This window comes from Heterocephalus glaber, unplaced genomic scaffold (genome assembly GCF_053883595.1).
Source record: "Heterocephalus glaber isolate CG9 unplaced genomic scaffold, H.glaber_assembly_v1.0 deba00001561, whole genome shotgun sequence".
In the NCBI taxonomy this organism is placed as follows: domain Eukaryota; kingdom Metazoa; phylum Chordata; class Mammalia; order Rodentia; family Bathyergidae; genus Heterocephalus; species Heterocephalus glaber.
In genome coordinates, this window is record NW_028258349.1 from 10,906,574 (window position 1) to 10,932,282 (window position 25,709).

General features: G+C 49.6%; 1 protein-coding gene across 1 annotated transcript; it reads right to left on the reverse strand.

Annotated features, from left to right (window-relative positions):
- Positions 1-318: 318 nt before the first annotated feature.
- Positions 319-25,108, reverse strand: Wtip (WT1 interacting protein). Its single transcript, XM_004859155.4, has 8 exons — positions 24,419-25,108; positions 17,071-17,172; positions 6,147-6,214; positions 5,941-6,003; positions 5,649-5,779; positions 4,954-5,005; positions 4,311-4,379; positions 319-1,315 (listed from the first exon to the last, which is right to left on the reverse strand). The coding sequence occupies exons 1-8, from the start codon at positions 25,083-25,085 to the stop codon at positions 1,175-1,177; spliced, it is 1,293 nt and encodes a 430-aa protein (XP_004859212.2). The 5' UTR covers positions 25,086-25,108; the 3' UTR covers positions 319-1,174.
- Positions 25,109-25,709: the final 601 nt, after the last annotated feature.

A 25,709-nucleotide genomic window follows, 5' to 3' on the forward strand; every position in this document is an offset into this window, starting at 1 on the left:
CCAGTTGCAGTTTATCATGACTAGGGCCACCGCCAAGAAAAATTCTAACATAACCAATCAGTGCAAAGCCTGTCCCCCAGTGATCATGGGACTTATTTCCCTGCATTGAGGACTGAACCCAGGGCCTTCGCACTAAGCGACGTCCCTGGAGTCTTTTTTTTTTTTTTTTTTAAATCTTGAGACAGGGTCCCGCTAAGTCACTAAAATGCCCAGGCTGGGCTCTAACTCCACATCCTCCTACCTCAGCCTCCCAGTGTGCTGGGATACACTGACACACGAAACCTCACACTATTCTGAAGTCTAAAGGCAGACACAGAGTGAGATTTTAAACGAATTTATACAAAAATAATTAAACTTACAATGTCCTTACCACCTAAAATCCAACCACGTAATATACAAATCGGACGTTTGTGAATCTGCTGTAATTTTAAGAAATAAAACCTTGGTCCAAGCTCTTAGAAGAAAATTATATTCTTTTAAAGAAAATGAAAATATCCTCAAAGGAAAAACTTAATTTAAGTCAAATCATCTCTTTTCTCGTGGAGCCTGATACACACAGCGCGCGCACAGGTGCTTCCCCAGGAAGACGGGCAGGGCGCCCGCTCGCGGTCCCTCCTCGGCGACCCTTGCCGCTAGAACTCGGCGCCGAGGCAGGCTTTTCCCGGCGCGGAAGATGGCAGGGAGCAAGGGCAATCCCCAGACTAGGAGCCAGGGAACGCGAAAATGTGGCTGAAAACACCCTTCAAAGCCCCCCGTGGCCAAACCCCAGTGTTCCCCGAGGGGGTCGTTCCTCACCCGCTCTGTGGCCCCACGCAAACAAGGCACCCTTCCCACCGCCCAGCGGGCAGGGCGTTTAGGAAGCGGACACCTCGCCCTCCACCAACCCGCCTTCCGGACACAGCCTGCCCGGGGAGCGCGCTCGGAGGGTCCTGGAACCAAAGCCAGTGATGGGGCAGGTGGGGACAGTAAGGCGGGGGAGGGGGGTGGCTTGAGGAGGCACAGACGGTGAATAAATAGTAGCTTCAACGCGGGGGTCCGGCCCCTGCGGACAGCACAGGACAGCAGCTCGGTGGGGAGTGTGCAAAGGAGGGGGGTGGAATTCAGCGAGACCCGACACGGACCGGGCCTCCCACCCGGCCCTCTCCCACACACACCCGCCCCCACCCAGCCCTGCTCAGAGCTCAGTGACTCGCACAGCGGGCGAGGGAAGTGGGCCCGGCCCGAGGCGCCGCAGGTGGCAGCGGCGGCACAGTAGGTGGCCCTCGAGGGGGTAGCAGCGGCGACCGTCCTCCCCGCTCAGCTGCAGCCCGCAGTCCTAGGGAAGAACACAACGAAGGGCGGGGTGAGAAGGGGCGGGGACTCCTCCGACGGGGGGTGAGGGGGGGGCGGGGGCCTGCTGTGGCAGGGCCAGATCCACCCGCACAGCGAGGACTGTGGTGGCCCAGCGCTGAACACACCCACTGGGGGAACCTCTTGAACACCCAAGAGGAAATAGCTGGATACGAGTTTGGCGTCTGGAGAAAGGGCTGGCAGTAAATGTGGGCATCAGCATGACAAATGAGAATTTGTGTGTGTGATACTGGGGACTGAGTCCAGGACCTACACACCACATCCCCAGCCTTTTAAAATGAGTGGTCCTCCTGCCTCAGCCTCCAACAGTGCTGGCACGACAGGCATGTGCACCTTTAGGGTGTTTTTTTAAAAACAACACAAGGGGTTTACTCTCTAGGAAGTGCAGGTAACTAGAACAAGGAAGAGGAAGAAGAGCTCAGCCTTGGAGGCAGCATTGGGAGGTGGCAGAGGATGACTTGTGCAAAAGAGATGGAAGGAGAACAGGCAAGTGAGGAAAGCCAATACCAGCAATCATCAGAGCAAAGTGAGGACAGCACGGCAGTGCAGAGGGGTCAGCATGCAGGAAGCTGCTGCCTGCAAAAGTACTTCTGAGTGTACATCAATGGGTAGCAGAATGCCTGGCACAAGGGGCCTTAAGAGAATGCTTGCCTAGAACACATGAGGTCCTGGGTGACAGGAGGGGAGGAGAGAAGAGACAGAGAATTTGGAAACACAAACAAGGATGTGGCTCTGTGCCCTTTGTGGTAGCCGGAACTAAAATGCCTGGCAGCTTTGGCCCCTAAGACTAGCTCCTGCCTCCCCTGACAGGTAATGGAGCCAGGCTGCTGTTCCAGTCACCACCTCAGGTCTCAAACCACTCACATCCCAGGTCTCCAAGTCTCCTCCCTGTCCAGCCACACACGCCGCCCCCTTGCGAGGGCCCTGCTACTTACTCCCAGCCACCAGAGTGAGAAGGCGGGGCCAGGACAGCCGAGCGCTGTCCCACTCTCAGCCTTCCGGGCACAGCAGCATCCTATGCCCCTCACAGCCCGCCAGGGGGCAGCTCACCCCGATTCTCAGCTTCAAACGTGGGCAAAGGCCTGCAGGCCTGTGCTTAATGACCCCAAGGGGACACTGCTGAACAGGCAGAGGAGCACTGAGGCCCTGTTATTGCTGGAGGGGGCATCGTGGTCCCTTTGCACATTTGATCCTCATCCAAGCTCTGGATTTCTGCTCCCACTGGGCCCCTGGCCTCCACCAGGGCATCTCAGGCTTCCTACTTGAAGTTCCCCCCCTCCACCCCTGGGGCTCTGAACTCAAGTCACTCCTTCGGGTTTCCTCCCACGTGCTCACTCCTCTCCACTTCCCTTTGTGGTCCCTTAAATACTGGCCACCTGGGGCTTTCCTGAGTTCCTACTCCCTTCTCTCCAACCCTCCCTGAAAGGCCTCATTTGCTCCCCTGGCTTCGGCTGCCATCTGCTACCCCAAGACAGGCCTCCCACATCCCTCGGTAACGCAGTTAACAGACACTGGAGTTCCTCTCCAACCATGAACAAAACCGGTATATATAAGCAGTAATTCTCAGATCCTACCCAGCAAGGCAGGCAGGTCAGTGACTCCTGAGAGAAGGGAACCAATGAGACAAGCCTTACAACTGCCCCAACTCTGGGCTGCCCCCAAGACCCCGTGTCTGGAGTTGAGAATGTGGGGAGACCAAGGAGACCGGAATCTGCAGGGCAGAGTATGAGAAGGGAGGGTCATAGGCCAGTGATCCCAGAACTCCTTTATCTGAACCTCAGCACTGCTAACAGCCTCCTGGACTTGTGGATGCCTCCACTACCAAAATGAGGCTGTGGCACACCTGCTCTTCCCTGGGAATATCCACCATGTGTCAGAGGCTTGGTCCCCACCCTCGGGGTTACTGGGGAGTAGAATCTTTAGGAGGTTTTGAGTGACTGGGGCCATGCCCTCACCGGGGACTGTGAGACCCTGGCACCTTCCTCATTCTCTTTTCTGTCCCAGCCAGGAGGTGAGCAGCTTTGCTCCTCCATGAGCGCCCCCTATGATGTGCATCACAGGCTCAAAGCAACGGAGCCACCAGTCATGGGCTGAAACCCCTAAAGCGGTCAGCCAGGATAAACCTTTCCTCTTTATAAGGTGATCCCTTCAGGTATGGATACAGTGAGAGAAAGCTAACACACTCACTCTTCTAGGCTCCTGTTAGGTACTTCTTGACCCCCAAATTCCTGCATCCAGTCACCTGCCAAACCCAGGCCCTTCTCTCGCTCCATGATCACTCAACTCAGTCTACCTCCCTGAACCTGAGACCACACCCCTAGCTCCACCAGCCCCCTAAGAACCCCCTATCCCCACTCCTGATTCCTCCAGTTCTGCACAGAACAGGGTCTTCTAAAATCCAAACCATGTCTTTTTGTCTCCATTGCCCTCAGGAGAAGTCCACACTCATTAGCTCACGTGATCTTTTGTCCCCAGCTCCTGCCGACTTATCCAGCTACACAAAACCACATACTCCTTATGTACCTAAGGATGTTCTGCTTCCATTGACTGGAAAGGTCCTTATCACTGCCTTCTTACCTCTTATTCGTTCTTCCAATCCTAGCTTGGGCATCACCTCTTCCAGAAAGCCTTCCCTGATTTTCTAAGGCCCCCTATGTGCTCTGACAGCTCTCCTCAATAACAATCACTTTGTCCACATACTGCCAAGCACACATCTCTCCCAAGACAGTAGGGACTACATTCTGTTCAACCACGGCACCCCATACTGTCATCAGATGGAGTGGACCGAATGAGAAATGGCCTGAGAGAGAACACGTCTTGAGGAGAAGGAAGGGGCTCACTGGGAGAAGACAGATGGTGCACAGGCCATGAAAGAGGAGGTGGACCACAGGACACCAAGGCAGGGGACTGTGTGGGAGGGGACTCCCCCAGCTGCCAACCTGGTGGAGGGCCCAGCTCACCTCACAGTGATAACACTCCACGTGGTAGTCTCTGTCCATGGACACCACACGGATGGTCGTCTCACAGCCCTGCAGGAAGAGACAGGATTCACACACAATAAGCACACTGGGACTCCGGGCAAACTGTGTACCAGAGCACACATCTACACAAGCTGCTCTTGTCATGGTGGAGATACACTCAGCCCGTGTGAACATGGACATGGTGCTTCCCTGGGGCCACCCAGGTAGCAGCAGGTGACACTGATGGACATGCGTGCACTTTGCCCATTGCCAGGCCTGCTCCCCAGGCAGCAGGCTGGCCCAGCTCATGTAGGAGACCCAGGATGGCCTTCCTCAGCCTCTCCCCAGCCCACCCAGCCTCCACCTGCACAGCTGGACAACCCGGGGGGAAGCCTTTTATCCATGGAGAATGGAGCTGAGACTAGCAGTGGGACGGACAAGCATCAAGGCCAACTCTTTCCTCTAACTCATGCCAGGGGCACCTGCTTGGGTACAACGCTCGTCCCTCAGCCCTGAGAAATGTGGAGCAAGAGCATCTGCTCATCCCTCCCACTGAGGCCCAGGATGTGAGGTGGACCACACAGGAGCAGGCAGAAGCCAGCAGGGTCAGGTACCTGATTGTCTTCAGGTGAGTGGTTCTTACCTGTGCAGGGAGGATAGGACGGGCACAGGAGGCACATTTTGGTGCAAAAACCCTGAAAGAATATGGGAAACCAGAAGTGACCAGCTGAGTGACCAGAGCCCAAGGGTATGAGGACAGGTCCAGCCACAGTAGGCCTCCGTCCTTGTCTGGACACCTGGGAGGAGGGGTATAGTAGTGGCATGTCATCTGGCTCCCCAAATCACTTCCCCCTACCACCTCTGATGGCATCAGGTTCTGTCTTGCCATCTCCCTCATGTTTCCTGTGAGTACCCTGCCCCTTAAGATCTAGATTTAGCCAACCACTTGCCGAGACCCTTGAGGACTGTCCGACACCAATCCCAAGACAGGCAGTAGCATAGGAACCTAGAGCAAGCAGAATGGACCAGCAGCCTACATGGTCACCAGAAAGGTAAGGGAAAGGGTGTGCAGTGACTCAAACCCCCATGCCCAGGTGGAAGAGGCCTGGCTCTCAGAGCAAAGGGCTGGATGGTGGGTAGGCCAGTCAGGAGAGACCCCTATCAGGAAGAGGGGTGCATGAGGGCAAAGATAGGGAGAAGAAGCACCAGATGGCTGAACCACCTGAGAGATGGTGATCCATGCCCTGCTCCCACCTCTGAGTGCCCAAGAGCAGGACAGAAAGCCCTCCCAGGGGAGCTGGGGAAGGCAGTGTGGGTCCCGCAGCACCATCAACTCACGTGTGGTAGTCTCGGACACAGTAGATGTTGTTCTCCACATCCACCGTGAAGGGCACCCCGTCCAGGCACTCATTGCACACGGAGCACCGGAAGCAGCCTGGGTGGTAGGACTTGCCCAGAGCCTGCAGGATCTGGGGGTGGGAGGCACTAAAGGGTCAGTGGGAGTGGGTCTCAGCAGCGCACCGTAGAGAGGCTCAAGCTCTGAGCATCCCCGCTCAGGTCCGCGACAGGTGAAAGGGGGTCCTCAGACTGCTCGAGCCAGAGGGGCTTTGGGATTTGGGGAAATTCTCACCATCTCCATGATGAGGTGTCCACACACACTGCACTTGTCAGCCGTCTGCTGGAACCCGGAGTACTAGGAAGGGACACAGGATCCAGGACATCGTGTGGCAAAGGGGCACGCCCTGCCCAGCCAGCTCCTGCATCCTGGCCTCAGGTCTCCAAAGGAATCAAGAGGGTCCCGCCCCAGCTCCCACCCATGGCATGGCCTGGACTCACCAGGAAGTCCTCCTGGCAGTACACTTTCTCACCCACGTTATAGAAGGCCTTCCCTCGGAGCCGTCTCCCTGTAAGGACCAGGGCTTACAATGGGTCCCTGTGATGTTAGAACCAGGGATGGAATCTGGCTGGCATCTCTCAGGTGAGATGGTGGATTATGGATGCATTTTTAAATCTCCTTTTAATGTTTTGTTGTTATTATTATAATAAATATTTCCCGCAAAACAGAACTCTGGCAAGAGGTTGTCAATGCAAATGTATGACTATTTTGTGCTGGGTGTGGTGATGCACACCTGTAATTCCAGCACTCAGAAACTGAGGTAGAAGAATCACAAGTTCAACCCCAGCCTGCACAACTTAGTAACTTAGACCCTGTCTCAAAATAAATAATGAAAAAAACCCAAAAACTAGAGATATGGTTCAGTGCAAAGATACAAGTTCAATCCTCAGTAGTGGAACAACAACAACAAAAAGACCAGAAAGGAAGAAGTAAAACTACCTTTAATCACTAATAGCATGATAGTAAATCATAAGCCATTTTTAAGAAACTACTAGGATAAGCAAGGTTAGCAAGACTGTAGAATAGAAAGCCAATATAAAAACCACATATATTTTTATATGCTAACAACAAATGATTGGAAAATAAACTCAGAATTTTTAAATTACATTTATAATGGCATCAAAACATACAGAAGAAAGAAATACTAAAGGATTTAGCTTAAGTATCTCATGGTTCTCCTTAGATGAGACCCAAAATGTAATAATGTGATGAGCAGGGCCTGAGGATCTAACTCAGTGGTTCCAGTGCCTGCCTCACAAGCGCAAGGTCCAAATTCAATCCCCGGTATCCAAAACAAAAACAAATAATGTAATGAGCAAAATAAAAGATAAGATAGTAGGAAACAGGGAGATGGATCTTTTGCAACTGGGAAGAAAAAATCAAGAGATGGAGGAAGGAGGGAGGGAGGAGAAGGGGAAGTAAAAAGAATTAAGACGTGTTATATAATTTGTACCAACTCCCCATGATGAATGTAATCATTACATATTGCAAATGAGTACTAATAAAAATCAAAAAAAATTAAGGAAAGATGAATACGACTGTATACTGTGAAATCAAACTTTGCTTAGTGGCTTAAAAAGACCTACATATATAGAAATGTATACCATTCCTGGGAGACAATTCTCCACTGGTTCTCCCAAATTTCTGAACATCTCACAAATAAAGTACTAAGAGCTCTCATCCTGGATTTTCTTTTCGAGAATGTCTGTAGAGCAGATCCTTAGAAGACAGAAAGAATATTTCCCTTAGGAGCAGAGGGCAGGTTTGCCTGCTGTCCAGTATAATTGAGATAAAGTGTTTCTCCAGGACAAGGGTTAGGCACCTTTGCTGGCAGCCTATTATAAAACACTGGGGTTCCCACAGCTGGGCCCAGTGGCACACAACTGTGGTCCCACTACTCCCGAGAGTGAGATGGAGGAGTTCAAGATCAGCCTGGGCAACACAGGGAGACCCTAGCTCGGAAAAAATATGTCGGAGTTTCCTAAACTCAAGGTTCTTCTGTATCCCTGACATACACTCTCTGTGCAGCATCTTCCTGGGGCACACCATGTCCCCTCTGTGGGATCTAAGAGTAGGCAGACTGAATCGAGCATAAAGCTCACACTGTGAGTCTCTAACCCAAGTCTTCAGGTCATCTGTGAGCAGCAAAGAAAGTAAAACCTCAGCCCTCCACAGTTCATGACAACCAGGGCCATGGCTTCAAATGTTGTAATACTGCTGCTGAGCACAAAGGTGGCACAGCCCTGTAATCCCAGCACTCTGGGAGCCTGGGGCAGGAGGATCATAAGTTCAAGGACAGCCTGGCAACTTAGCAAGATCCTGTCTCAAAAAAAAAAATTTTTTTTTTTGTGCCGAAGATCGAACTCAGGACCTTGGGCTTGCAAGGCAGGCAGTGGAACCACTGAGCTAAATCCCCGGCCCCCTATCTCAAAATTTTAAAAAGAGCTGGGGTGGGCTGAGGGTTTCCCTCAGTGGCACTGCTCCTGCCTTGCAAGTGCAAGGTCCTGAGTTCGATCCCCAGTACCGCCAAAAAAACCCCAAAGGGCTGGGAATGTAGTTCAGTGCAAAGGCCTTGAGTTCAATCCCCAGTACCACCAAAAATTTAAAAAATTATATTAGTTCTCCCTAAATGAAACTCAAAGTTTCATTGCTTTTTTTGATAGAAACTGATATGTCCATCCTAAAATTTACATAAAAATGCACATACAGGCACAGGGATTTAGCTCAGTGGTTACTCCGCCTTCCTCTCAAGCACAAGGTCCTGAGTTCAATCTCCACTATCAAAAAAAAAAAAAAAAAAAAAGCCACATAGGAAAAATGCAGAGGATCTAGAAAAGCCAAAATAATGGTGAAAAAGAGCAACAAACCTGAAAGACTTACCCTACCTATTTTGTACATTTATAGTAATCATGACAATCTAGTATCAGGATAAGGAGTGATAAAAAGCTCAATGAATTAGAATGAAGTCCAAAATTGTACCCATAAATATTTCAACAAACACACAAGATGGAAAGTCTTCATCATATGGTGCTGGAACAACTGGATATCTTTACAGGAAAAAAAAAAACTCACTTCACACAAAACATAAAAATTAATATGTAATGAAATGCCAACCTAAAAAAAGTTAGCAACCTAAACCTTCCAGAAGAAAATACTCTGTGGCTACCTCTGTGGTTAAAGGAGAACAAAGACTTCTCTTCCTTTCTTGTTTTCTTGGTGGTAGCAGGGACTGAACCAGGCCCTCTAAATCCCTCACTGCCTTATGCATGTTGGGCAAGCACTCTGCCACTGAACTACATTCCCAGACCTGGTTTGGTTTTATTTTATTTGGAGACAAGGTCTCACTAAGTTGCCCAGGCTGTCCTTGAACTTGTGATCCTCCTAGTCAGCCTGAGTAGCTGAGATTATAGGCATGTGTCACCGCACCCTGTAGGACAAAGACTTTTTAAATTACAGAAACTCAGCGGGGGCTGTAGCTCAGTGGAACAGCACTTGCCTAGCATGTACAATATCATGAGTTTAATCCCCAGTACAGAAAACAAAAAAAATCACAGAAAGCAATAGCCATAAAAGAAGTAAAAAAAAAAGACAAACTAGGCTTAATCAAAATTTTAAATTTCTCATCAAAAGACATTATTATGTGGTATTGCACACCTGTTATCTATCTTAGCACCAGGGATTTAGCTCAGTGGTTTTGCTGCCTACTGCGCAAGTGCAAGGACCTGAGTTCAATCCCCAGTTCCAAAATAAAAACCAAAAAACAAACAAATATAAACAAAGAAATGGCTGGTATCTTAGTACTCTGGGAAGCTGAGGCAGGAGGATTAAAATTTGCAGCACAACTCAGGCAACTCATAGGCTTACCCAAACTCTGCCTCAAAAAATAAAAAATAAAAAAAGAGATGCAACCCAGTGCAAAGGCCCTAGGTTCAATCCCCAGTACAGGGAGGGAAAAAGAATCACCATTTAAAAATATATATATTATAGGGACCTGAATTCGATCCCTGGTACCAAAAACAAAAAGATCAAACTTGGGTCCCTGTGCTTGCGCAGCAGGCGTCGAAAGTACTGAGCTAAATCCCCGGCCCTATCTTTTTTTCTTGAGATAGGGTCTAACTATGTAGTCCAAACTGGCCTCAAATTCACAGCAATCCTCCTGACTCAGCCTCCTGAGTGCTAGGATTACAAGAGTGCACCACCAGGCCCAACAAAGAATATTTTTTAAAAAGCCATGGGCTGGGGATTTAGCTCAGTGGTTCCACCGCCTGCCTCACAAGCACAAGGTCCCAAGTTCAATCCCCAGTACCAAAAAAATTTTAAAAAATAAAAAATAAAAAGCCAGGCATGGTGGCATATGCCTGTGATCCCAGCACTCAGGAGGCTAAAGCAGGAGGATCACAAATCTGAAGCTCTCACAGGCTACCCAGGAAGATACTGTCTCAAAAAAACCCCCCAGCACCGGGGATTTAGCTCAGTGGTTTTGCCGCCTGCTTTGCAAGCGCAAGGTCCTGAGTTCAATCCCCGGTACCAAAAAAAAATAAAAAATTTTTAAAAACCCCAAAAACTAAATATAACATTAGGAGGGCCTGGGATTGGCATGGCCATACAGCATTTGCCTAGCATGCCCAAGGCCCAGAATTCACTCCCCAGCACTAAAAGAAGGAAAAAAAAATCACACTACGAGAAAACAAACACAAAACATCCACCTGACAAATAACTTCTGCTCAGAATAAATAGATATATATTCCTACAACTCAGTAATTTAAATAATTATTAAAATAAATAACTAAATTAAAATAATTAAAAGATAATTCCCAATGTTTAAGAAAAAGAGAAAAATAAACCTTGAACAGACCTCACAAAAAAAGATTTATTAAGGGCCAAGAAGCAAATAAGATATTTACCCTCATTAGACATCAGGGAAATACAAATTAAAACCACCACAATGAGGGGCTGGGGATTTAGCTCAGTGGTTCCGGCGCCTGCCTCCCAAGCACAAGGTCCCAAGTTCGATCCCCAGTACCAAAAAAAAAAAAATCACAATGAGATACCAGCCATTAGAATGGGTAAAATTAAAGACAAAAATACCAATTGTTGGCAAATATGTAGAGTAAACCAACTCCCTTACATTTCTAGTGGGAGTGTAAAGTGGTACAGCCCCTTTGGAAAACAGTCTGGCAGTTTCTTATAAAGTTAAACATACACTTACCCTATGACCCAGAAATTCCACTCTTCGGAATTTACTCAAGAGAAATGAAAACATATGTCCACCAAGTGAACTCTACAGGAACATTCACAGAACCATGTAGTATCTACCAACTGTTCAGTGGATAAGCAAACTGTGGGGTAGTCATCCAGTGGACTCCCATTCAGCAATAAAGAAGAGGGAGCTGGGCTAAAGAGCACTAATGAGGGGCTGAGGTGTAGCTCAGTGGTAGAGCACTTATCTAGCATGTGCAAGGGCCTGTGTTCCATCCCTAGAGCATACACACACACACACACAAAGACTATATCACCATATACTGCATGAATGAAGAGTGTGTAAGAGTATTCATAAAAGAAAAATATTCACCTCACTCAATTTTGTTTTTAATTTTTGTGAAGGAAAGAAAACATTCCTTCATAAAAATTTTTATATTCCCCGAGGAAATGCACCCTCAGTATAGACCTCAACAAACTCCCACAGACAGAATTCCATAAACAAAAACTATAAAACACATAAGGAACAAGTTATCATGACCAAGAGTGAGGAGAAACAATAAACAATTAGAACTGAGACTTCAAAAGACATTTGGCATTGCAATTGTTAGGCAGAGAATACAAAATAGGTATGTTTAATATGCTTACAAAATAAAAGCAGATGTCTAAAACATAAGACTACAAAGATTTCTTAGGACATTTTAAAAACCAGTAACTGTAAGCAAAGATAAACTGGGTTTTATGAAGAATTTCTTTTCACTGCACATAGTGGCCCATGCTTGTAATCCCACCACTCAGGAAGCTGAGGTGAGAGAACTGCAAGTCTGAGAACAGTCTGAGCAATTTAGCAAGGCCCTGTCTCCAAACAAAGTAAAAATAAAAAAGGGCTGCATATGTAGCTAACAGTGCTTGCCTAGCATGCAGAAGGCCCTGGGTTCAATATCCAGTACTGGGAGCGAAAATGATGTCAGGATTTAAGCAAGGGAGGGGATTCTCTTCATCAAAGACGTCGTTAAGCCAGTGCACACCTGTAATCCCTGCACTGGGGAGGCTTCACCTGGAAGGTGGCTTGAGTGCAAAGACTGCCTAGGCTACACAGTGAGTTCAAGGCAAGTCTGAAGGAGTTACCAAGACCTTGTCTCAAAAAACAAACAAGAAATGACATCATTAAGAAAGAGATGAGTTAACCACAGGTTGAGAAAAGATATGACAGTACATATATACATAATGGACTTTATCTAAGATATGCAAAGCACTCCTACAAATTGATAAGAAAAAGTCAAACAGCTCAATTTAAAAATGGGAGCCAGGTACAATGGTGCATGTATGCCTATAATCCCAGAACTCTGGAGGGCTAAGGTAGGAGGACTGCAACTTTGAGTCTAGTCTGGGCAACTCAGCAACTTCGTGAGACCCTATCTCAAAAAATAAAAAAAGTGGGGCCGGAGATTTAGCTCAGTGGTTCCGCCACCTGCCTCGCAAGTGCAAGGACCCAAGTTCAATCCCCGGTACCAAAAAAAATTTTTTTAAATAAATAAAAATTTTTAAAGCTACGAAATAAATAAATAAATAAACAAATAAACAAATGGCAGGGATGTAGCTCTGCAGCACAGTGCTTGCCTAGCAAGTGCAAGGTCCTGAGTTCGATCCCCAGTACAAATAAATAAATAGGGCTATGGATGTAGCTCAGTGTCAATGCCCTGGGTTCAATGCCTAATACAACAAAAAAGGAGGCAGGGGTCAACAAGCACTTTATAAACAAATATATTCAAGTGGCCAACAAGCACATGAAAGAACCAAGAGTCATTACTACTCATCAAGGGAAATTCAAATTAAAGTCACATTAAGACACTACTCCCCCTTCACCAGAATGACTAAAAGATGGACGATGCTTGGTGCTGGAAGGAATCAGGAAAATTGGAATTCTTAATATACTCCCAATGGTATTATAAATCGGTTCCTCCACTCTAGTAAACTGTTTCATATTATGTATTAAACCCATACAAATGTTACTCCATGACTCAGCAACTCCACTACTAGAGATGAGAAAAATGTCCATCAACGGACATGTATACTAGTGCTTTTATTCATAATAGCCAATTTTCTACAAACAGCTTAACAACCCACTAACAGACTGTAGCTCAGAGGTCCCCAGCACAGCAAAAAAAAAAAAAAGAAAAAAGAGTCCATTAACAAATTGACTGAGAAGGGAAGAGTGATGGAAATGTTTACCACTTACTGATCTGGGTGGTTACCCAGGCACAGGTACACATGAAAATGCTTCAAGTAGGGCCGGGGATTTGGCTCAGTGGTTTCGCCGCCTGCTGCACAAGCGGAAGGATGTGACTTCGATCCCCGGCACCAAAAAAAAAGAAAGAAAAAAAGAAAATGCTTCAAGCTGAAATACACTCAAGACTGGTAGGGCCGGGGATTTAGCTTAGTGGTTTCGTCACCTGCTGCGCAAGCGTAAGGACCCAAGTTTAATCCTTGGTACCAAAAAACAAAACAGAGCTGGAGATATATGGCTCAGTGTGAAGGCCCTGGGTTCAATCTTAGTACTAAACAAACACAGGTATATATATTTCATTACTAAGTATGACATTTGCATAGATTCATAGTAATCAATATTTATTAGGCTTAGAAAGTTTCTTTTTTTTTTTTTTGGTACTGGGGATTGAACTCCGGTCCTTGCGCTTGCGCAGCAGGTGGTGAAACCACTGAGCTAAATCCCCGGGCCCAATTCCATTTTATTTCTAGCTTGCTATTAGTTCTCTGATAAATGAATATTGAGCTGGGCATAGTGGCACACACCTGCAATCACAACAGTTGGGAAACTGAGGCAGGAAGATCACTGTGGGTTTGAAGCCAACCTAAGCTACACAGTTCATGGGTGGCCTGAACCATACAGGGTCTTCCGGTAACAAAAGTTGGATCTCCGGTACCAAAAAAAATAAAAATAAAAAAATCCAAAAAATAAATAAATAAATAAATATTGAATTTTACTGGCTACTTTTTCTATACCTATTGAAATGATTATATTTGTTCCCTTTAATCTGTTTATGAGGCAGATTACATTAATGAATTTTCTATGCTAATTTTTGCCTTTAGTTTTACTTATGTTTGTTTTGGTGTTGTTGTTGGGTTTTTTTTGGTACTGAGGATCGAACTCGGGTCTTTGCATTTGCACAGGAGGCGGTGAAACCACTGAGCTAAATCCCCGGCCCTCATTAATGAATTTTCTAATGTGGATTCACAATACTTTTATTTTCCCCCAAAGTAAGACCTGACTGGAAAATAAGTCCTAGCCAGTCATTACCATGGTGATGGCCAGTGTCATGCAGAACATTTAACTCACTATTTATTCTCTTGGGCTGGGGATTTAGCTCAGTGGTTCCACTGCCTGTCCTACAAGCGCCAAGGACCCAAATTCGATCCCTGGTACCAAGAAAAAAAGAAAAAAACACTATTCTCTTGCTACAGAGCTACTGTGCAATGGCAGGTAAGGCAAGGATAGGCCGACTGGGGCTGGCATTCTTGATCTCTAGTTAGATCCTCTTTTCGGAGAAACACGAGTGTATTATACAAGTAATTTGGTCAAAATATATTATCTTAATTATACATTGTTAAATTTAGTTCAAGGGATAAATAAATAGTACAAGAAAAAACTCTTGGGCCAGGGATTTAGCTCAGTGGTTTCACCACCTGCTGCACAAGTGGAAGGACCTGAGTTTGATCCCCGGTACAAAAAAAAAAGAAACAACTCTCAGGGCCAAGGATTTAGCTCAGTGGTTCCACCACCTGCCTCGAAAGCGCAAGGTCCCAAGTTCGATTCCCAATACCCACCCACCCAAAAAAGAGAAAGAAAACTCTCAGAACTAAGGGGCAACCCCGCACTCTGAAAGGGCTCCAGGAGAGTCTAGCCCAACCAACAGCAAAAGCCTACACCAAACACAGAATCCCCTAAGCCCAGCTGCTGTGTTGTACAGGGCACCATTCACGCTGTATTTTATTACACACCATCCCCACAGGCCACCACAGGAAAGTGTCAAAGATCTGTGCCATGTACTGGCCTTCTTCCTGAGAGTTCCCAAAAGGAAGAAACAGATCGATCACACACACACACCCATGCACAATGAGAACAGAGTCTGGCACACCTGCAGTTCCAGCTATGCTGGAAGCTGAGACAGGTGGATCACTTGAGCCCAGAAGTTTGAGTCCATCCTGGGCAACACAGTGAGACCCCCAACTTAGAGAAAGAATGAATCTGAATGGCATCAGAATTTATCAGAACACTTAGAAGAAAAAACTACGAATCCAAAATGCTAAGTGAGGTCTGGAGGTGTGGCTCAGTGGTAGAGCACTGGCCTAGCATTCATGAGGCTCTGGGTTCAAGCCCAAGTACCACCAAAAAAAAAAAAAAAACCAGAAACAAAAGTTATTTCTATGTTGGAAATCTATTCCCCATCAAATGTTAATAAAGGACCAATGAAAACCCATTACACCTACCAGAAAACTTCCCTCCCACAACCCCTTTCTTAGATAACTACAAAAAGCAAGAAGACTATGTTGGACACATTGTGGCTTCCTCACGGGACTGATTCTCCTCCTCAATCTTCAAGTTTCGCTGTCTCCAGCCTCCCTCACCTATGCTTCAGGAAACCTGAACTCACTTCCATCCCCTGGTAGTCCTGAGCTCCCCTGCCCTAACCACGATGCTGGTCAGACTCAGGCAAGTCAGTCACAGAACACCCCCAGCCACAAGGACTAGTTCAGAATAACCTGGCCAGTAAGATACAAGATAAACTTTCTAGAAAAGGAGTTTTGTGCCTACTCCAAGGAAGTAACCAGAATGATTCCCAATACCACCAAAACAGAGAGAGACAGATATGCCCTTTCCCATCTGACCAGTGGAATAAAACTGAAGTCTTAAGCTACTGCCAGGACATCTTACCAGGACATGGTGACACAAATTGTCCCAAAGATAAGCCCAAACCCAACGGCAACCCAGCCAACCAAATCATAATTGCCTGAGCTGCTGAAGCAACCTCAGCCTGAAGCCAGTCCTTTCTCTGGGTTTCCATTTCACCAGGCCAACAAACAGACTCAGAGTTGAAGCCTCCTCGCATTCCCTGCAGGAAATAGTGGATTCAACACAGAAAGTAGGCTCCCAGGGTGGAATGAGTGCTCCACACAGGCCTAGAGTTCAAGGGCGCAGACTGGTGAGGGCCGTCCAATGGGAACTCGATACAAAGCCTGAATCGAATATTTGAGATGAAAAAAATTAAAGCTAAGCTGGCTTTGGTGGCACATGCCACCGACGCAAGTGGATCACAAGTTCGGGGCCAGTCTAGGTAGCTGAGCAAGACCCTATCTCAAAATAAAAAAATAATTAAAAGCACTAAACCTGTAGCTTGGTGGTAGAGTGGCCCTGGGTTCAATGCCCAATACCACCGAAAAACAAACAAACAAAAACACAAATTTTTGTTTAAAAAACACTTACTGAGGGTAGGGGTATACCTTACTCCAGAGCATTCCCTAGCATGTATGAATCCCTGTGTCCTATTGCCAGTTCCTCAAGAATAAACGCTTTTTATTAAAACTATTTGACTTACCACTGTACACATATTATTCTGTAACAAAATATTAAAATGTTTAATGGAAATAAATAAAAGTCTGCTTAGGGGCAAAATCTGTAAGAACAGTGGGAAAATCAAGAGTGCAGATTTATTAGGGTGGGTAAATTACAGTTACTTTTTTCTTTTTATAACATCTATATTTATACTGCATGTAAACAGAGACAAAAATAAATAAATTGTAGGAAAAAAGAACATTAGCCCTAGGTCCAGACAGGCAAGAGACCCCTGGCTGCTCCACACCCCCCTCCCAAGCAGACCCTAGCAGGTGACAGAGGCCAGAGCAGAGGACAGAAGGGGTGGCCTTTCCTACAACCCCAGAGGGCTCCTCAGTGGCTCCACGGCTCCCTCCCCAGGCCCTAGCACATCTCCCCATAGGCCTGGGCCTCTAACAAGCCAGGCACAGAGGGCCAGGGGTCATAACCCATGTGCATGGGAAGACTGTGGCCAGCCTGGGCCAGAGCTAGGTGGCCCATCTTCCTGGGACTTGGGTGCAAGGGAGCAAAAAGGGTACAGGGAAGAGGTTACCTACCGCAGGAGTCACAGATGAAGCAGTCGGTGTGATAGAGGCTCCCCATCGCCTGGCACGCCTGCCTTGCTCCATAGATGCCAAGCCCACACTTGTTGCAAATGCCTAGGGGAGGAGAGGTGGAGAGAGCAGTGCTTGGCACCATGGACTGTGGAGCCAGAAGGACAGGCATGTGGCTCCTGTCCCAGTGCTGCCTGCCTGCCTGACCTTGGGAAGGTCCACATCCCTAGGTCAATATCACAGGTCACTAGTGACTAACAGGGGACCATAAGGGAATCCACTACTTGTTATTGTCACCTGAGGACTCAAAGAGCTGAGCAGAGCGCCTAAAGTCATTCATCAGTTATCAGGATACACCTACCCCTCCTCCCACGACCTGAGGTAGAGGACCTTGCACTGAGGGAAAATCCGTTCTGCTGTCTATGAAGCAAATCCTATTCTTCAAAATAAACATGGATTTTCTGACCCAGACTCAAAGAAGAAGACCACACAGGCACACTGAGGAGCAGTCATTCACCCTCTCCAGACACCCTCCCTCCTCTGTACCACAAGGCACCCGTAGTCTCTCCTCAGGCGACACACACTGATGGCCCACCTCATGCCCCACAGTTCACAGCTGGAGAAATCCTGTGGTACACAAGTCCCCACCCCCAAGGAGCCTGTACTCCAGGGAGGAGATCAACACCACCCGCTAAATAATGTCAGGCGGAAACAAGTGCTATGGAGAAAAATAAGGCTGGTTGAGAGTATGTTTAGGGTCTGGGGTGTCACCCAGTCAGTAGAAGAGCACTTGCCCAGCAGGAATGAGACCCTGGGTTCCATCCCCAGTGCCACACACACACACAAACACATACTCACACACACTCACACAAAAGTCTGAGTGGTTTTTAAACAGACTGCTCAGGGAAGCCTCTGATGGCAAGGTGGTATTTGAGCAAAAGCCTGAAGGAAATAATGGAAGGTAGCAGCTGCTATACAGGTATCTGGGACTGCCGGATAGAACAGGGGACCACTGTTGGCGGGGTGTGCAGCATGCTGCCCAGCAGGGCAGAGGGTGGAAAAGAGAGGAGTGACTAACAATTCCCAGAGGAAGCCGGGCTTCAGCCTGCAGGCACTCTGACCACCCTCCTTGAGACCCAGAGGTGACCAGCAGCCCTGGCGTGAATCACCTTCACAGCAAGACTTGGGGGTCTCCCTTGCCCCACAGAGCATGAAGATGGCTCAGCCCACCTGCCTCTTCTGGCTGCTCCAGGACATGCTGTGTCCCCGCCCGCCACCCCAACTCTTTTTCCATATAAAGACTGAGTATCCCTTATCTGAAACTCGCCAAGACCAGAAATGTCTCAGATTTTGGAGTTTTTTTCAGATTATGGAATATGTACACAGGCTTTAAGCATCTCTAATCTAATCTGAAATTCAAAATGCTCCAAACTCTAAAAGAGGTTTTTGCTTGTCTTGTTTTGATTGTTTTGTTTTTGAGACAGGGTCTCACTAAGCTGCCCAGGATGGCCTCAAATGTGTGATCCTCCTGCTTCATCCTCCTGAGTTCTGGGATGACAGGAATGTGCCACCATACCTGGTTAACTTATTTAGGGGGGGGGGCTACCGGGAATCGAACTCAGGACCTTCTGCTTGCGAGGCAACCAGTAGCACCACTAAGCTAAATCCCTGGCCCGACCTGGCTAATCTTAAACTTTTTGAGTGCCATGTTGGTACTCAGAAAAGTTTAGGACTTCAACGCATTTCAGATTTTCAGATTAGGGATACTCAACTTCCGTGACACTAAACAAACCTCTCCTGGCTTGAAAAACCCCTACGTTCTCCATCAAACACCCCAGCCCCTTCCTCAGTGAAGACGATGGCTTGGTGCACACCCAGTCACCTCCTCACTGCCCACAGCTGTGCCCTTTCTGACCCGTCTTGCTAGAGCATGGACCACCCCTCCTCTGGTCTCTGAGACACAGCCTGCCCTGAATTTCTGCATCTGCTCCCTTCCCAGCACTCTTCAGTACTTCCCCTGCTCTTTCCCAAAAGCAAGGCCAGAGATCCTGATTTTTCAAGAAAAGCTAGAAATCCAGATCTGTACAAGAAATCCTTCCACTTCCAATCCATTCCATGTTAATTTAAATCTTTAAAAATGCAGCAGCCAAGCAAACACTACCTGCAGGCTTCTGCATGTGGCCGTGGCTTCCTGGTCTCTGTGGGTCTCCCATCTTCCTTCCCTACCACCCAGTCTACCCAGGGCTCCAGGTGCTCTCTTCCAGCCCAGACTCCCCTGAGCACTGATCCACTTTCCAGAGGTCCCCGGACACTTTGTGTCCAGTGTTCTAGATGCCCCCAAACAGCTCCAGGCTTGGTTTCTCCCTCAGAAGATGGCACTTCTGTCTACCAAGGTGTGTCCCTCTCCCTCACCTCCAACTCAGAACCAACGCTCCTCTTTTTTGGGTCTTGTTTTTTTTTTTTTTTTTGCGATAGGGGTCTTGCTGTGCTGCCCAGATCGGTCTCCAATTCCTGGACACAAGCAATCCTCCTGCCTCAGCCTCTTGAGTAGCTGGAATAACGGATGTCCATCACCATGCCTGGTTTGTTCCCTAGTTTTGGCTTCACTCCTACCCCCTACTCTCACTAGCCTGATTCAGACCGTGGATCACAAGCCCCTCTGCCCAGTCCCCAATAGCCCACCACCCAAACTGCAGCCAGACTCATCACTTCAAGACGAAAGAGAGCTGGGCCGGGGATTTAGCTCAGTGGTTTCGCCACTTGCTGCGCAAGCGCAAGGACCCAAGTTCGATCCCCGGTACCAAAAAAAAAAAAAAAAAGATGAAAGAGAGTCGCTCATAATGGCACACCCCTGTGATCCCAGCACTTGGGAGGCTGAGGAAGGAGGATTGTCACATGTTCAAAGCCAGCCTGGGCTTCATAATGAGTTCAAGGCCAGCCTGAAAATGCAGCGAGATCATGTCTCAAAGAACCAAAAAATAAAATAAAAACCAGGTGTGGTGGCACATCCATGTAATCTTGGTACTTTGCAAAGAGGAGGCAGGAGGATTGCAAATTTGAGTCCAGACTAGGCAACTTCATGATTTAGCAAGACCCCGTAAATAAATAGGGCTGGGATGTAGTTCAGTGCAGTGGCTGTCTGTTCAATCCCAGCACTGGGAGGGAAAAAACTAAGTGAAAAAGATCTACCCTCCCACCTTCCTTCTTATCCATCAGCTTTGAGACTCTCGCCTCATCATGTCCCTGAAGACATCCCTGGAACAGACAGACTTTTTAGTGCAAAAACAAAACTCAGCCACCCCCAAAAAGCAGGAGGGAAGAATGGACAAGAGAGGAAGCCTCCACCTTGCATTAGCTTTTGGGTTTTGTGTTTTTTCCTTTCAGTATGTGCTTGCATGCCTTTAATATAAATACACTAAAGTGCCAGACATGGTGGCACAGGCCTGTAATCCCAGCACTCGGGAAGCTGAGGCAGGATTTCAGTGAGTTGGAGGCCAGTGTGCCCTACACAGTGAGTTCACGGTCAGCCTGTAGTACACAGTGTGACCCTGTCTCAAACAAACAGAAACACATTAAAGAGAGAACCAGGAGCATGAGGCACTTGAGAGATAAGGGAGAATGCTTCAAGGAGAGCAGACTCTGTAAGTGCTGTCAGATACAGGAGCAAGATACAGACATTCAAGGCCTAGAAAATAATGGCTAGGGCTGGTGCCAGGCTGGGGCGTCACTGTCACACTGTGCAAGAGCTGGGCCAAATCAATCAAGAGGAGACAGAGCAGACGGCTGAGGGGATCTGGAGGTGAATGAGCAGAGATCATCTCAGCAAGACACAGGGATGGGAAGGAGGGGAGATGAAAGGACTGAGGAGACTCTGTGGCCATGCAGGTTTAGGAGTTTTGTTTTTGCCTTTTTTTTTTTATGTAAGATCCTCATACAACTGGGCAAGGTGGCATACCGCACACCTATAATCCCAGCTACTAGGGAGGCTGAGGCAGGAGAATTCCAAAGCCAGACCCTGTCTCAAAAAAATAAAACATTAAAAGGGCTGGGGATGTAGTTCAGTGGTAGAATGATTGCCTATCTTCCATGAGGCCCTGGCTTTGATCGCTAGCACAGGAAGGAAAGAAGGGAGGGAGGGAGGGACAAGACCTTTGTACAAATTTGTAGCCAAAGAAAAATGGCCACTGGAAAGAGAAACTGCAGATGGAAAAGATGGAGGATGCAGACGGAGGACCCTATCTTCTCAGATGGCAGGAAGAACGGCTGGTGTGGACTGGAGGGAGCTTGAGGGTGAGGAGCAAGAAGCTGATGGAAACAGACTGCAACTGGTGACCTTGATATTCTGAGCAAGTGGAAAGCAAGAGCAAGCATTAGAGGAGAGACAAGCTTGCTGAGTTCAAACTGGGCTGGGCATGGTGGCACATGGTGGCACAGGCCTGTCATGCCAGCACCTGGGAGGCTGAAACAGGAGGACTGCAAGTTCCAGCCTAGTCTGGCCAACTCAGTGAGACCTTGGCTCCAAAACGAAAAATAAATAAAAAAGAGCTGGGGATGATGTGGATCTGTGTGAAGGCGCTAGGTTTGATCCCCCGTACTGAGAAGAAAAAGAAAAAGAAAGAAAGAAGGGGGAAGGGAGAGGAAAGGAGGGAGCAATGCTACCAAGAAGCCCACCGAGGTTGAAGACGCTGCCATGGTCCCAGCAGCTTCCTCAGAGGCACTCAGGGCCCCACAGGGCTGCAGAGGGGCTTCAGTAGGGACTCAGCTGGGATCCTGCAGGGCAGGTAGCTGAGAGGAGTCAGAAGTGCTGGTGAGAAGTGGCTGGAGTTGGAACTGAAGGCTGCAGGGGAGAAGCAAAAACAGGGTGTGGCCCTGGGAGTTGGGTGGCCCAAATTCAGAAGGCAGGGAGGCCACCAAGAGGTTCCAGAGGCCAAAGGCTATTGGCTAATGGCAGTGGAGCTTGGGGAAGGGAGAAGAAAGTTCCACAGACATCAGTGAAAGGCAGAGAGGGACCAAGAGTTCAGCTGGCACCAGGGCATGGAGGGGGAATCAGGAGGGATCACAAAAAGAGAGAAAGGCTCTGCAGATGGGGTCTCTCAAGGATCCCTGGAGCTCACACTACCTTGATCAAATTTTTTTTTGTTTGTTTGGTGTTTTTTGGTACCGGGTATCGAACTCGGGTCCTTGTGCTTGCGCAGCAGGCAACGAAACCACTGAGCTAAATCCCTGGCCGATCAAATTTTGTTTTATTCAAGCTGAACTAGTATATGAAATTATCACCTTTGGTTTTTCTTTTCTTTTAAAAAAAATTTTTTTTATTATTTGAGATTAAGGTCTCGTTATGTAGTTCAGCTGGCCTTGAACTCATTACATAGGCCAGGGTGGCCTCAAACTTGTGGCAATCCTCCTGCCTCAGCCTCCTCAGTGCTGGGATTACAGGTGGCACCACTACACCCAGCTTGAAAATTACCACCTCTGTAGCTCAAAGAAGTCAAGTATTGTGAGAACCATACAGCTCAAGCAAATAGTTGAACAGTTGCTTTTCTTTTTTTTTAATAGTACTAGAGATGGAACCCAGGGCCTTTGAACTGAGCTACATCTCCAGCTCTTTTTTAATTTTTATTTTGAGACAGGGTCTTGCTAAGTCACTAAATTGCCCAGGCTTGGCTCAAACTTGCAATCCTCCTGCCTCACCCTCCCAGAGTGCTGAGAGTATAGGAATGCCCACCACATCTGTCACTCCTCATACTTTTAAGAAACAGAGAACCGTTACCTAAATCTTGGTTTCTCGCTGCCCTTGGGGTGATAAAAACCTATCATCAATACTCAGAGAGCAGAAGTTGAGTCCAACTCCTCTGTAGGAAGGATGATCACATGCATGCACACACACATACAAATTTCCACCATGGACCCCTTTGCTTCCAACATTACCTGCTGGGACCAGGGCCATGCCAACATCACATAAAAATTCTGGAACAGGGGCCAGGGATTTAGCTCAGTGGTGCTGTGCCTGCCTTGCAAGAGCAAGGTCCTGAGTTCAATCCCCGGTACCAGAAAAAAAAAAAAAAAACAGCCATGGAGGCCAACAGGTGCATGCCTGCCCAGGCTCTGCCATGCATCGGGGGCCAGCAACTGGCTAGCTTCCCTGAAGAGAGCACAGATGAGCGGTTTCTTTAGCAGACAGCCCCAGCTCTGCTCCTGGCATCTGCCTGCTGACCGGCAACACTCTTTTACTTTCCTTCGGGCACCCTAGCCAGCTAACAGCAGCCACCAGACCTGCCAGACCACAGTCTCCCACCAGGAAGACGCTCTCCATCCCCAAGGCAGGCAACCCAATAGCCCACACACGACCTTGACCTCCTGACCCCTCCTGGGCTACACAAGGAGCCGGCGGGAAGCACAGTCGGACACCCTCACATGCTTCCTTTTGCTCTGTCTGGAATGCCCCAGACTGGCCTGAAAAATGCAGCCTGCTCACCGCTCAAAATCCAGTTCAGGGCATTCCAGAGTTGTTAGCTCCACTAAATGGAAGAAAGATAGAAACCCCAGGACAGCCTCAGTCCCGGGGTTGATAACCACCCATCCCGCCAAAGCCAGGAGCCTCATCCTTCCGCTTACTGGGAAGTGGGGGGGGGGGAGCGAGGGGAGCACTTTGCTCAGGTCCTACAGTACTTCTGCCTGCCCCTAACTTCACCCTAAGGGTAGTCCAAAGGGATGAGCGGGCCAGGGCGGAACTGGGACATGGAGGCTGTCGGAGACTGATGGGCTTTACAACCGCATTCGATGCAGAATTCCTCGAAGCAGGATTCCTTTAAGAAACATCTGCTACACACAGAACAACCAGGAGCAACCCAGTGAGCCTGGCTTGGTCGTCCTCTCTATCCCTCGGGGTTCTGTGCACAACCCATACAGCTGGGTGAGAGCAGCACCAGGCTGACAGGCGTCCCTTCTGCTGATGTCGACACCACAAGCATGATGAGCGGCGGCAAGTGCCAAAGGTTAAGAAGGCCAATTCAGACATGGTGGCGCAGCTCCCGCAATGAGATCTTGTCTCAAAATTTTTAGAAATGAAAATTTAATTTTTTTAAAAAGGAGGGGAAAACGGCAGAAAATAGCTCGTTCTGTCAACCTGACTTTCAAGTCAGGCACAGCGCATCCACTCACTTTACCAGAACCCGCTCTGTAGCGGGAGACCTAGAGGGGAAGCCACTGTTGAGAATAACCCTAGACTTAGCAGTTCACAAAACGCCGCCAGCTCCCCAGCCCACATGAGACCCACTTCTCCGTCCAGGCTGCCTTCCGACGCCCGAGCCCTGGCACCCGACCCCGGCCGGCCGGCGAGGCACTCGCTCACCAAAGTAATCCTGCGCGGTGCGCGCCTCCAGCGCCCGCTCCAGCTCCCGGGTGAGCGCATCCAGCCGCCGCTCAGCCGCGCTCGGGCCGCCCTCCCGGGCCGGGGGCAGCTGCAGCGAAGGCAGCGGGAAAGGGGCCGGCCCGGCAGGCTCTGGGGAGCGGGCCGGCGCGGGGCAGGTGCTGGGCAGGGGCAGCAGCAGGTCGGCGTAGGCGCCCGCCGAGCCGCGGGAGCCCAAGCTGGACACGCTGGAGCGGGCGCTGCCCACCGACGGCGGCCCGAGCCCGGGGCGTGGGTCGGAGCGGCCGGAGCGTGGGCTGCCGTGGCGCTGGTCGTAGCCCAGGCTGATGCCGCTGGAGCGGGCGCTGCCGCCGTCCGAGCCCGCCAGGCTGGCCCGCGGACTGCCGGCCGGCTGCGCGCTGAGCTCGGGGGCCGCTGCGCGCCGCGGGCCTCTCTCCGCGCGGCTCGGTCCGTCCACCCCGGCCTCGGGGCCGCCGCCGCCGCCGCCCTTGCCTCTGCGGCCCAGCGCTGGCGCCGCCTCGTCTCCCGGCCCGGCCCGCGCCCCCCGCCGACCCCGGCCCGGGGAGTCGCCGCCCGGCCCCGGCTCCCGCAGGGCCAGCCCAGCCAGGAGCAGGGCCGCCTCGTCCGCGGCCGCCCGGGAGCGCTGCATGGCCCGGCCCGCCGGCCCTAGCGCGTCACCTCCGCCTCCGCTTCCCGCCGCCGCTCCGGCCGCGCCGCCTCATCGTCTGCCCGGAGCCCGGAGCCCGCCCCGGGACCCCTGGGCGCGGGGCGGGGCCGGCGCCGGGCCCGGGTCTCTCGGCCGGCCACGCGCGGGCCGGGGGACGCGGCGCTGCGCTCGAGGGCGCGCGCGGCGGAGGAATGTGCGCTCCGCGGTCCCGGACCGCGCCCCCTCCTCCCCGCGGAGCGCAGGGGGCGGAGGGACTCCTTTGCGGGGGCAGGAATGCGAGGAAGGAGACGGCACTGCGGCCTCAGGAATGTGGGGGGAGTGGCGGCGGCGGCGGCGGCGGCGGCGGAGCCGAGGTGTCCGCGCTGCGCCGGGAGTTTGGAGGGGCGTGGAGGCTGCGCCGGGACGCTGGGGCTGGCGGCTGGGCGCTGCCCCTCAGTGGGGAAGCGCACAGTCGTGGCGCCGCGCAAAGCGCGCAGGGCTTGCCGCGGGCCCTGGCCGCCTGGCCTCTGGGAAGATTCCGGATTCCCGCGAGCTGAGCTGGAGCCTGCTGCCCCAATCCTGGCCTAAGAAATCTGAGCAGTAGACAGACTGTTCCCACATCCTCCC